Below are 13664 nucleotides of genomic sequence, written 5' to 3'. Positions count from 1 at the left end.
TGTCTGGCCTCAGTGGGAAAGGAAACTCCTAGGCTTGAAGCTCCAGGATGAGGAGATACCTGGGGCGGGGGGACCTGACTGCTCAGAGGAGAAGAGGGTTGAGAAGGTGGGGGAGAGACTGAACAGGAGGGGGAGTGAGCAGGATGTAAAGTGGATAGGTAAAATATAAAGAAGGAAGGAAGGAAAGAAAGAAAGAGAAAGAGGGAAAAAGGAAGAAAAAGAAAAGAAAGAAAGATAGAAAGAAAGAAAGGAAGGAAGAAAGAAATAAGAAAGAAAGAAAGAAAGAAAGAGAAAGAAAAAAAGGAAGAAAGAAAGAAAAAGAAAGAAAAAGAGAAAAGGTGGTTATATTCAGGCACTTGAACTGAAAAGGAAAGTTATTAGTCAAATTGCAAAGCCACTTCTTTGTATGAAAAATCTTCCCATTTAGACAATGAAATCAAATAAATAAAATGGCTAACAAATTAACTTCCATCTAAATAAATAAAGTCTTTCGCATGGATTTGGATATAAAGTCTGATTGAAGCATATGCTTTGGTGATTATCCCGAGAGAAACACCGAGAAGAGCCACAGGTGTGTCAGAAAATAAACAATAATACTGTTATAGCCAGCATCTGCCTCTGCTTCTCAGAGCACAGAAATCTGTGATCATCATTTTTATCCTTTGGACTGGGAAGATGAGACACTAAGGTTAGGGTTATATACCTGTATCATTGTCCCATGTTTTTAGAGATAGTAATCACATGATGGTGATAGAAATCAGAACTCTAGAGAATTATCTACAGTTCAATTCCAAAAAAAGTTAGAGTTAGAATTGACTTTATATTCATAATTACTTTTAAAAGAATAATAAATAGATCTGTTTCTAAAAGGTGACGCTAGTTTCACAGAAATGGGGCTACTGGCAATAGATTGACCCTGAAATTACTCAGAATGAGGCTCTGAAGAAGTATTTTTTTATTATAATACTTTATAAAGAAGCAAATAGAAAACTCTAATACCAAGGTGAGTATGGGAAATGTAGAGATGAAGGAAACCAAATGGAAACCTGGAAAACAGACAAGGCTGTTGGAAAATATTATCTTTCTTTATACCAGAGAAAATGAACAATGCAAATAAAAACAGAAACTAGCATTTCACATAATATGGTTAGGGATTTATATCAGATATCATATAAAACATTTTATGTTTTTACAATTATACCTCAGACTTCACTCACATTTTAATGAATGCCATAGCTTCTCTATGTTTTATTATTTGTCTCACAGTACAACCCAAGATGAGTGCAGACCCTTCATATTTATGCCTCAGCCTCCTTGTGTCAGGATTTATAGCTCTTTTCCTCTATTCCTGGCAGAAACATTTTCCTGAATTGATGAAATTTGATAGTGTGGTATTTTTCATGCTCGTCTCACTTGATGACTCAGTACGTTTTAATAGTTTGTTTGGCAGACTGTCTCAATATTTTGCTTGTGTACACGACAGAGGACAACACCATAAACAAAAATATCGCATCTAAATAGTGATGATACAAACACGTTAGACAGTATTCTAGGATCTGTAAGAAAGGCAAGAATTTAAGTTTGCCATAATCGTGGGAACAAAGAACTTGCAGAGGTCCACAGCCTCTAAAACAGGAGCAATCCTGCCATGTAGGAAGGCATCTCAAGGTTGTCAGCCTGACTTGGAGCTATGATTGAAGATAGGGCTATATAGATGGCCACATAATGGAGTATAAACATTTTCTGTATGAATTCCTTAGAGGATTAAAAGCAGGTTGATGACATAGTTTGTTTATAAATAAAATAGAACATTCCAGAGTGCACAGAGCTAACGTAGCCTTTCCATGGGCCTCTGGTATTTCGGTGGTGGCTATGTAAGAAAGCTGGTAGCAGACTGAGATAAAGGTAGAGTTTGGGATGTACTTAATCTGAGATATTAGAGTGCATCTGAAATATAGGCAGAAGGGAGGGATTGGGTTTTTATTTTAAAAACTACAGTTGGGGGACTCTCACAACAGTTACAGAGAAGTTACAAAACAGTGTGTGGGGGGGAAATCAAGTTATATTTAAGGATACATGTTAAATATTCAAAAAGGTATATAATCAATTTGAAATATGAATCTTTCCAGGATAAGAAATACAAACTAGACAAACATTGATAGATTATATTTTTCACATGGAAAAATAAATAATTTTATAATATTTTTGTCTCTTCAATAATTTCAAATGTTTTATTCTCATTCTCATTTTTATTTCACATCACAAAGTACTGTCTTTTCTTAGCAAAATTTCAGTACTCTTCCTTGCACAGAAAGCATAAAGTGAACACAGGATGCACTGAGGATTCATAATATACACGGTTCCTATTTGTTAAGGGAAAAAGTGAGTTGAGAACTTTTCTAGTCTAGAAAATATATTGCTTTATACTGTTTTAAACCTTGCCCCAAAATAAAAAATGTAAATAAAGAAAATACATTATCCTTTCTGAACAAATCTGATATTCAAGATCACTAAACTTAGCATATGTTTGTAAAAGTTACACGCTATTTTCAAGTCAAATAAAATAGATACATACATTGTGTTTCACCGTATCAGAAATTGGTGGAGGTTATATCACAAGCTATCACAAACAGCGTTTATCAGAACTTCGTTTGTTGAGATCATAACAGCTACATGTAAAATATAAAGGGAAAATCCATATGGAAACACAGCTTACCAAGAGGTTGGCCTGCGATGACCCTGGCGTTTTCCCCAGCCACCGCGGCTCTTGCATGGCGCTCACTCATGTACTGAACGAAAGCATAGCCTTTGTGCACGGAGCAGCCAACGATTTTTCCATATTTTGAAAAAATAGCTTCAATGTCGACCTTTTTGACGATGGCTGTATTCAAATTGCCGATGAAAACCCTGGAGTTGATGGACTTGGGGTCATTCTTATTGGTAACGTTGCTTGTTTGTGTTTTGCCCGTCATGGTTGGTTCGCCTTGTTTTAATCCTTGAACAAACAAACAAACAAACAAACAAAATGAGCAGAGAATAAGATAACTAAATTCAACAGATATCTCTGGCTTTGAGCAGGTTGCAGTTTTTCATCTGGAAACAAATTCCTGAGTGTCATTAATAGCTTTGTTTTTTTAAAAAAAAGTAATATCAAAGGTACATATCACTAAACCCCGTTGGAAAATTCTCATAATTCATTACATAGTTTTTAATGTCTCAATTTTATGTCTAATATTCAGCCCCAAATGACTGTTTCACAGTTGTTTTAAATTTTAAGTATAACTATATTTGTGTTCATAGGAAAACTTAAGGAATAAATTACTTTATGCTGTGTAAAGACTAGGAAAGTCTGCATGCGCACGTCTAACAAAAAGGGATATATAGTAATATGAGCACAGTGGAATATCTGAGCATAGGCATTGTGCGGTTCTGTGCTCTGTCACCGATACACTGATTATCTGCTTCAGCACAAGGATCCTAGGGTCAGAAGCCAAAACCGATTCCACTAAAGGCTAAGAGAGAGAAAAAAGGAAAGGTGTTAATACCAGGAGTTTGAGTAGGATTTTTTTTTTTTTTTTGCGTGAAGAAACAGTGATTAGTTCTGTTCATGATATTCAGTTGAACCAACCATTTATGTTACCACAGTTAAATATAAACAAAAAGACATATACAACCGTTAGTTACCAATAGTCAGAAAATTGTACTGGAAAACTGGGGCTTTTCCCCCCTTAGCTTTATGTTTTAAGTAAACTCAACAAAGCTTTTGTTTGAAGGCCTTAAAACTCATAGCCGTATGCACTGAATGTCGAGGTTTTGCCAGGCGCCCTCTTCTGTTTGGAGACGCCCTTGTGTGAAAGGGAAACCTTTGGCGAATTGGACTCTTAAGTGGGAAGCGGCACTGCTGAAGGCTAGCCCACAGTGCATTTTCTTGGTGATAGTTACAAACATGTTTGCATGAACACTGTTTTAAAATTCCAGCTATAAAATATCAAGTGCAATTGGTTTAAGAATCATATCAAATGACACCTTTGATTTAATTGTTAATCTAGTAAAAATTTCAAAGCCACAGGAATTGGGTATGCTTGAAAACTCACCCACTATGCATTTAAAAGAAGTGCTCTTGAAAAGAAGCACAGCCTAGAAGCTTTAAAATGTTTCAAACAGAGCTGTTCATTATTGTATCTGAAGTTATGACAACTTCAGTTCAAAATAGAGCCATATCATTATAATGAAGGTAGATTTAATAAACAAATCATTAAGCCACTTACATAAAAATTAAATCTAATTATTGAAATGAATGATTTTAAAGTTGTCTTATATTATTCCAGCTTAGCTACATTCGACTTGTTCTTTCATTGTGAAATATTCAAACCAGAATTGTAGAAATTAAAACTGATATTTTTTTCTAATCATTAACTTATACATATTGCATAACTCAAGACACATTTTTGAAAATACAACAAAAAATTAAGGTACATACTAAAATATCAACTTCTTTGTATAATCTACAGTAGATTACCATTTTTTTTACTAGTACAGGCCAATATCTATAATACAAACCCCAGAAAACATATTTTCATTTTATAGGTATAGAGCAAATGTTTTTGAAAGTTTATCTGTGACATAGTCAAAGGTAAGTGATTCTGATGGCCGACATTTATTTTATAATCAGGGACCTGCTGGTTAGGAAGCAGTCCTGGAGACTTGTAGATGAGGTCACTTGGATGAGGTTGGAGAAATGATTTGTGGAACAATTCAATTTGAGGCTGCACCACTCTGAGATCTCCTTGTAAGTGTCATTGTGCTACCTTCGTGTCATCTTTACCAAACACATGAACCGAATCTCAAGACAAATTTTAGACACCAAATAGAGCTGGGCAGAGGGATGGCCTCCTTTATACTCAGAGCTGGGGATATAGAGAAAAACAGACCTTTGTGAGTTCCAGGCCGGTTAGATATAGTACATTCCTGGCCTACATAGAAAAACCCAGTAAAATGTTAATTTTTAAGAATAATTAGTACTAGGCAGTAGTCGTGCATGTCTTTAATCCCAGTACTTGGGATATAGAGGCAGGTGGATTTCTGAGTTTGAGGCCAGTCTGGTCTACAGAGTGAGTTCCAGGACAGCCAGGGCTATACTGAAAATCCCTGTCTCAAAAAACCAAAAAAAAAAGAAAAAAAAAGAAAAAGAAAAAAAGAATTGGTAATTCTAATACTAATACTAAGTACTCTGGAATCTGTAGGCCTTCCTCTTCCATTAAGACTGTTTTATTATTCTCTACAGATTGTAAATCACTGACACAAGGAGTCAGAGACAAGCCTTCAAAATGTCTGAGAAGATGAAGTCTATGGAGAGAAGACCTTGAGTCTATACTGATATCTAAGTCTACAAACCAAGGGATTAGAACACAGTTGAAAAGCTTTGAGCTAATAATTTAAAAGACCGCAGATAAAAACAAGACTAACTCAGGTTCTTCCCAGTGAGGTAGAGGGATCACATTGACTCCTGTGTACTTACGATTAGACTTGGAAGAACTGGACCTTAATATCAGGGAAAAATGAAATATTTTCCTTCAGATGTTTCAAAATAAAAAGTATATGACACAGAAAAACTGCACAGACAACAACAAGAACATGATAGTCAACCTCTGCTGTAACTCAAATGCATATGGCAAATGACATAACCATTCTTTAAAATAGAGAGCTCAGATAATCAGCCACATGAAACTTGCCCTCTTAAGGATGCAACCAAAAAGTCCTTTAGTGTTATAAGATTAAAAGACATAGCCCCTACCAACAAAATTTCTGACCCAAAATTTATCCTGCCTACAAGAAATCCAGGGACAGGAGATGGAACAAAGACTGAGGGAACAACCAAGCAATGACTGGCCCAACTAGAGACCCATCTCATGGATAAGTCCTAGTCTCTGACACAATTTATGATACTTTGTTACGCTTGCAAACAGGAGCCCAGCATAACTGTCCTCTGAGGAGCTCCACCCAGCTGCGGACTCAGACATGTGCAGAGACTCACAGCCAAACAGTGGATTGATCTTGAGGATTTTTATGGAAGAGTTGGGGGAAGGATTGAGGTCCATGAAGGGGATAGATATTCTACAGGAAGACCAACAGAGTCAAGTAAATGGGACCCTCTGGCCTTCTCAGGAACTGAACCAGCCACCAGGGAGCATACATGGGCTGGACCTAGGCCCACTGTACATATGTAGCAGATGTGAAAATTAGACATTATGTAGGTCCCGAAAAACTGGAGCAGGAGCCATCTCAGTAAATGTTGCCTGTCTGTGGAATATGTCTTGGATAGGCTACCTTGTCTGGCTTCAGTGGGAGAAGAAGTACCTAGCCCTGATGTGTCAGGGTAGGGGGATACCCAGGAGGACCCCAGCTACTCAGAGGAGAAGGGGAGGGAGGATGGGGGCAGGAACTGTAAGAGGGAGGGCTGGGAAGGAGGGTAGTTAATGGGATGAAAGTTGAATAAATAAAACAATTATAACCACTTACCAACAGGAAAGAAAAATAAAGATAAATCAAATGAAACTTTTAAGATGAAATAAGAGACAAGAAATCTTATTCCTAAGGTGTGACACATTACAGATGACAACTCTCTGCAGGACAGATATGCAAATTTAAAGCTGTAGAAACACTGACTATCCTAGGAATGGTAAAAAGGGAAAACACTGAAAAAAAATGTACTAACTAGCTTCAGAAAGCTGAGTGGCGGTGTCAGGCTGTTTATCATAAAGATGTTTACATACATTCAGAGTCTTGGAGAAGATAGCAAAAATATTTGAAAATATGATGGCCCCAATCTTCCTAAATTTCATAAAAATGATAATATCAAAGATCTGAAAATCTAAACATAACCTGAGGAGAAAAATAAAATAAAATAAAAACCCACTAGACACATCATAATCAGACTGCAGAAAGTCAGTTGTCAGAAGCCGTTAGGCACTGGAAGCGCGCCTGCATTCTGACAGAGAAATGAAGAGGGACAGACAAAGAGATCCTGTGGCCATAGGAGACCTGATCAAGACCAGGAAGGAATGAACTCTGCTACAAAGAAGCCTTTTTGTTTGCTTTGTTTTTAGTTAAAATGTTTGCAGAGAGTGAAGAGGTCCATGAAAGATGCTGTGAAATATAACACAGAATTTAAACTGTTGTTGCAGCCCAGAACTTTCTAGGCGTCTGAGAAGTCTGCATCGCTACTAAGCAAAAAGAAATCTAGCAAGTGTATGTGGTTTCTGTGTATTTGGAATATTGCAAGCACAACTTGGAAACTAAGCTTTCGATGCTTTACATAATATACTAAGTATTACAAAACTTAAAAACAGGTTGCATTCTACTAGATTGATCCTCTCAAAAGATTACCTTACTTTTAAACTTTGAATCATCTCAACATATAACCAGAAATAATGACTTTATGCTCAATTCATTGTTAGAGAATAAATGTGTTTTGAGGTTTAAACGTTTAGAGTTCTGCTGGTACTAAGTATATTTTGAATAAACAACCAATTAAAAAGTTAAGTAATTGCTAATAGGTAAACACTAAAATTACTAACAATTTTCTTTTTCAGAATAGAATGACTTAATTTTCTCTGTAAATCATAAGTACTATAGCATTTCCATTTGCGTTTGACGGTCTTACCCTCAAATGCTGGCAAGATTCATTAACTATACATTAAAAAGCAGCTTTTCTGTGGTTTAGGAAAATAGTTTTGCAATAGACAAATTAGCACATAGTAAATAAATCCTTTCCCAAGTTTTAGTGGGTCTTGATTTTCTACTTGGAAATTCAGAGTCACTCAGATGCTCACTGAACAATTTATAACAACTACATGAAATACTCAGATAATCCAGAGAGTTACCTAGCAATAATAATCTATCCAATATTCAAGAATTCAGAATAGGACTAAGAAGATTCAAAAGGAAAAAATGAGAAAGAATAAACTGTATCATAGAAGTCATCGCACACTATTGTCTAGAGCTACCACTAGTGTTGTCCTAAAGGTACAGTGCAAAAAAAATACTTCAAGAAAGAAAAAAAATGAACATGTAATTAAGAGAGAGAGAGAGAGAGAGAGAGAGAGAGAGAGAGAAGGAGGGAGAGGGAAAGAGAGAGAGCGAGCGAGCGCACGGACAACAAGAAGAAAGGTAATAATCTAAGAGCAAAACAGAGATAAGATATTTTTTATTATTATTTTTAGATAATTTCTTTATTTACACTTCGAACTTTATGGGAATTTAATGGGAATTTCTTCATTTCCCCTCCCAAAACTCCCCTATCCCATCTCCCCTTCCCCTGCTAAATAACCCACCCACTCCCTCTTCCCTGTCCTGGCATTCCCTTACACTGGGGAATCAAGCCTTCACAGGACCAAGGGCTTCTCCTCTCATTGATATTCTACAATGCCATCCTCTGTTACATATGCAGTTGGAGTCTTGAGTCCCTCCATGTGTACTCTTTGGTTGGTGGTTTAGTCCCTGGGAGCTCTGCGGGTACTGGTTGGTTCATATTGTTTCTTCTATGGGGCCGCAAACCCCTTCAGCTCCTTGGGTCCTTTCTCTAGTTCCCCCAGTGGGGACCCTGGGCTCGGTCCAATTGATGGCTGAGAGCATCCGCTTCTGTATTTGTCAGGCACTGGCAGAGCCTCTCAGGAGACAGCTATATCAGGCTCCTGTCAGCAAGCATTTGTTTGCATCCATAGTAGTGTCTGGATTTGGTAACTGTATATGGGATGGATCCTCAGGTTGGACAGTCACTGGATGGACTTTCCTTCAGTGTTTGCTCCAAACTTTGTTTCTGTATCTCCTCCCATGGGTGTTTTGATTCCCCCTTCTAAGAAGGAGAGCAGTATCCACACTGTGGTCTTCTTCTTGAGCTTCATGTGGTCTGTGAATTGGTCTTAAAGCAGGTAACATCAGAAGTGTTCATTAGATACAAGCATTCAAAATAGTCACATGGCTAGTTTTCAGCACAATGAGCAGACCTTCATTCTCTAAAGGTTTTAAGTTAGTCTGCTTATATTAGATTTTTAAAAGTAAACTTGTTAGTATGAGATTACTTATGTTCATGGTCAGAAAGTGGAAGAAGCAGATCTTAAACAAACTAATGTACTTAATTAAGCCTATGTTATTAGAGAAAATAAATCAAAGTAGTACTATACAGCTTAAATTCATTCTTTTTTTTTCAAAAAAAAATTTTATTAGGTATTTTCTTTATTTACATTTCAAATGTTATCCCCTTTCCTGTTTTTCCCTCTGAAAACCCCCTATTCCTTCCCCTTCCCCCTGCTCACCCACTCACCCACTCACCCACTCCCACTTCCTGGCCCTGGCATTCCCCTACACTGGGGCATATAGTCTTCACAGGACCAGCTGCTTCTCTCCCATTGATGACCAACTAGGCCATCCTCTGCTACATATGTGGCTGGAGCGATGGGTCCCTCCATGTGTACTTTTTGGTTGGTGATTTAGTCCTTGGGAGCTCTGGGGGTAAATTTATTCTTAAGAAAATCATGCAGAATTGGGAAGAAATTATTTTTGTTTCACAAATAACTGATAATTTTTCAGTAGCTCACAAGAAAAACTACTTAATACATGCTAAAGTGCCAAAGAAAAACTATTATAATATTTAATGAAAGATATCTGATGTAAGTATTGCAATGGGAAAAATCATTGCAAGATATTTGGTGGTTCTGCTATTCATAAAGATAAAGATCACAGCTATAGCTAAGAATTAAGTCTTCAGCTTCAAATAGCTTTATGGAATAAACCAGTTGTAGCTTTTAGTAAAGATTTAGGAAAATATAAATTTGATGGAGTATATGCAATTAGTAGAGAAAAAAATGCAATCCCCCTTTGAAAACATGCACGGACAAAAAGCTTCAGTTTTTATCCAGTTTTAAATTACAAGAAAATATAAATTATGAAAAAAACTTTGTTAAAATCTGTCTTTCATTTATCATTACATACTCTTGAGCACTGTACTAATCTTTTGTAAAATAACTATATAGTGTAAGACTTAAGTGCTTACATATAGATTCATAACACTATTTTTTCTATATAGTTATTGGTTATTTATCTAATTTCTTGCTCTAAAGTTAAATCAGCACAGATTGACGCAGCCTTCACATCAGCAAAGGAAGAAAGTGCCTGCTGGATCTTTCAGACGGCAGTGTGACCTGCACCCATTGTCCCTACCCAAAGAATTTCTCGTTAGTTATTCTGAGCACTGTCCACAAGTACTGTGTGGACAATAGTCTAAAAGGGTATTGCTTCGATTTGTAACAGGAAGCAGAGATGTGTTAAACTAGGCAGACGCAACATATTCTGCCATACTCAGGACACAGTGCGTTAGTGTACAGAGCTCTCTAAGCATTGTCTCCAACTCATTTTTTTTTTAAGTCCTTATAATTTATTGGAATTAAAGCCAACATCTATCGACAAGTCAACCCAAACATCTCAACCTCGTCTCAATAAGATAAAGGTCAGAAATCTCTTTCCATCATGAGTTTTCTGTTAGTTCTATAAATGAACAAAGTTTATTATTCCCTGCCCCTTCCAGTTCTCAAAGTAATTTTAAATTTAAAATATAATTAAAAATTATCTGACTTGTACAACCCTCTTTTCGATACATTCTTTTTAATTTTATATCTTTTTTAAAATTCACTTTACATCCCAATTACTGCTCCCACACCTGGTCACCACCTTCCACAATCCTTCCCCCATTCCCATCTTCCCTTCTCCTCTGAGAGGGTGGAGGCCACCACCCTGGATATCTCCCAACCATAGCATATCAAGTCTCTGAGGGCCTAGACATATCCTTTCTCACTGAGGCCAGACAAAAGCAGCCAACCAAAGAAACATAACCCATGGACAGGTAACAGCTTTTCAGAAAGCTCCTGCTGCAATTGTTGAGGACCCACATGAAGACCGAGCTGCAAATCTGGGGAGGTCTAGGTCTAGACATTGTATGTGCTTTGGTTGTTGTTCAGTCCCTGAGAGCCCCAAGAGTCCAGGTTAACTGAGTCTGTTGCTACTCCTGTGGAGTTCCTATCACCTTCGGGGTCTGCAATCCTTCCCTCTATTCTTCCGTAAGAGTCGCCAAGCTCCATCCACTATTTTGCTATAGGTACCTGTATCTACTAGAGTCAGGTCCTGGATGGAGCCATGATAGACTCCTGTCTACAAATTTATCAAAAGTATCATTAATAGAGTTGGAGATTGTTGCTAGCCCAAGGGACGAGTCCCTAGTTGGGCCAGTTATTCCTTGGCCAATCTCTCAGTCACTGCTCCATCCCCAGTGCCTACATTCTTTGCAGATAGGATAAATTTTGGGTTGAACATTTTCTGGATGGGTTGGTTTCTCCATCTCTCTACTAAGGTACCTCCCAGGCTACAGGGGGTGGCTCCTTCATGTTCCATATCTCCAATGCTGTGAGGCACAGCTAAGGTCACCCCCATTAATTCTTGGGTGCCTCCTCATCCCCATCTTTTGCATGTCCTTGAGACACAATGCAGGACACCCAAAGAAATGAAACAAGAATAAAAACCCACATGAGGATGCTTGAAATTCACTTTGAAGGGGGAAAAATAGTCGTAGGAGGCAGACAGAGGGAGGGAACAGTGTGGAAGGAGGAATGGGGAGGAAAATGGGCAAGGGTTCAGGATCAGGTATGGAAGGGGCAGGGGAGATGACAAGATAAATGGAATTTGCAACTGTCAGAGGTGCTGAAGAGGGGCCATCTCCAAGTGATTATCTGAAATGCACAGATTTCTTTAATATTTTTCTTAAGCAAATCCCTTGTTAAAGCTTCAGATAAAATATGTCAATGCTTCAAGAATCTACCTTTCTTTCTCTAACTCTTCTTTCTTTCCTTTTCTCTCCCCTCTCTCTGTCTCTCTTTTCCCTTCTTTCGTTCTTAGTGAAAAATGCCACATAAAACAATTTAAATTCTGGTTTGTGGTGGGAGAAGATATAGTCTAATACACTGGAAACAGCATGACAGAAGAAACATGAAATATTTGGTTCAATTTCTATCCAGTGTGAAATTAGAAGAAGAGACATATTGGTGTTTAGATCACTCTATCCATTTATTCCCTTTGACTGAGTCTGGAAACCCGGCCAAGGATGATATTGTCCATATTCAGGGCCATTCTTCTCTTCTAGGCTGATCATTTGTGAACAAAACTTTGCAAACAAACTCAGAGCTACTTTTTGTAGACGATTATAAATCTAGTTGATTCAACAATCAAGCATCACACAGATCATCTAAAAGTATTAAAGAGTCCAGGTGGTTTGTAAAGAAAACTAAAGTGTTATATATAGCAACTTTCTCTTGGATGTTGGGAGCATGGCTCAGGAAGATTGGTTGTTGAGCAAGTATGAAGACCAGAGTTCAAGTTACTAGTAAAATTAGCACAGAATGGGTGAGGACACTATGTGGGAAGACATGGAGGGGGGACAGAGAGAAGGAAGTGATCTAATCATATTTCAATTTAAAACATAATTCTTTATTAATTTTTAAAATTTAAATATAATTGCATACATTTTTTCTTTCTCTTTCTTCCTGCCAACCCCTGTCAGGGACTCTCCTTTGCTTTCTCTCAAATTCATGACCTCTGGCCTTTTTATCTTTTATTATTGTTCTACACATCCACATACACACATTTCTAAATACAAAATACAATATTTTCAGTCCATATAATGTTATTTGTATGCATATGCTTTCAGAGATGGCCACTTGGATAACCAGCAAATGCCTGTGGGGCCCTTCTCTAGGAAAAGCTATTTTATCTGGCTTTCAGCATTCAAAGTTATGTTTCTGAAGATAATATTGTAGCACTAAAATATTATACATATTGAACATGTACATATATATGTACACATATAAGCTCAATTTTCATGTTCCTTTTATTTACTAATTAATGTGTGAAATTTATTTTATTTTTAATGAGTTAGTAGTTAGCATAGAGCTGATATGATAAATTTCACATTTTAAGGAGAAGAATGATTCAAAATCTCGGTGAATAGAACATAGAAAGTTTTCCAAAATTAGGCAAACAATACGTTATGGCTTCCATGACAATGGCTGCTGTCTCTTACTTTATTTGTCAAAGAGCATGAAATGTGAAGTTGTCGTTTCTTTAATTTGTTAATGGAAAACATTATCTAGTGGAAATCAAACCTGTTTGAAAATGTTCTGGGCCCTAAGATGGAATTACACAAGCAGAATAATGTGGGGGAGAAACATCCAATGCTTACCTCCGTTCTCTGCACACACCAACTTTGATTTTAATACTCTGTAGCTACTGCTAAGAAGGCTATCATGGACATTTTAATTTTACTTAGTTTGTATTTAGTAACCATGGTAACTTGGTGTAAACCTTCCATTGGTTTAAGTATTTATTCAATATTAATTTATATGGCAATTTTCCCTCTAGTGTCTTTTGGATCTGGAGTATTTCAAGTGAAGTACTGGAGGATATTTAGCAAGATATTGAATGCCATAATTAATCATGCATGCTAAAGGGAATGGCTACAGACTGCCAAGGTTCGCTTTATGTTTAGGCAGAGAGATGTCACCAATAAAATATCTTTCAGATGTTTAGATATTATTCTTTCCTTCCCGCCTCTTCTTTTTTTT

General features: G+C 37.1%; 1 protein-coding gene across 5 annotated transcripts in view; it reads right to left on the bottom strand.

Moving 5' to 3' along the window:
• Ralyl (RALY RNA binding protein like) overlaps positions 1-13664 on the bottom strand; it is a 673831-nt gene that overhangs the window by 379808 nt on the left and 280359 nt on the right. For 3 of the 5 annotated variants that reach the window (XM_031376347.1, XM_031376350.1, XM_031376348.1), the window contains exon 2: positions 2717-2995. In XM_031376347.1, the coding sequence (XP_031232207.1) occupies positions 2717-2972 (256 nt within the window). In that variant the 5' untranslated portion in view covers positions 2973-2995. Of the gene's footprint in view, positions 1-2716; positions 3000-7196; positions 7204-13664 lie in introns of all 5 variants that reach the window. The other 2 variants (XM_031376349.1, XM_031376345.1) reach the window with 1 other exon arrangement.

The sequence above is a fragment of the Mastomys coucha genome, unplaced genomic scaffold (assembly GCF_008632895.1).
Source record: "Mastomys coucha isolate ucsf_1 unplaced genomic scaffold, UCSF_Mcou_1 pScaffold17, whole genome shotgun sequence".
Taxonomy (NCBI): Eukaryota; Metazoa; Chordata; class Mammalia; order Rodentia; family Muridae; genus Mastomys; species Mastomys coucha.
Note: the sequence above shows the minus strand (reverse complement) of the source record. Positions and strands in the feature narration are given on the sequence as shown.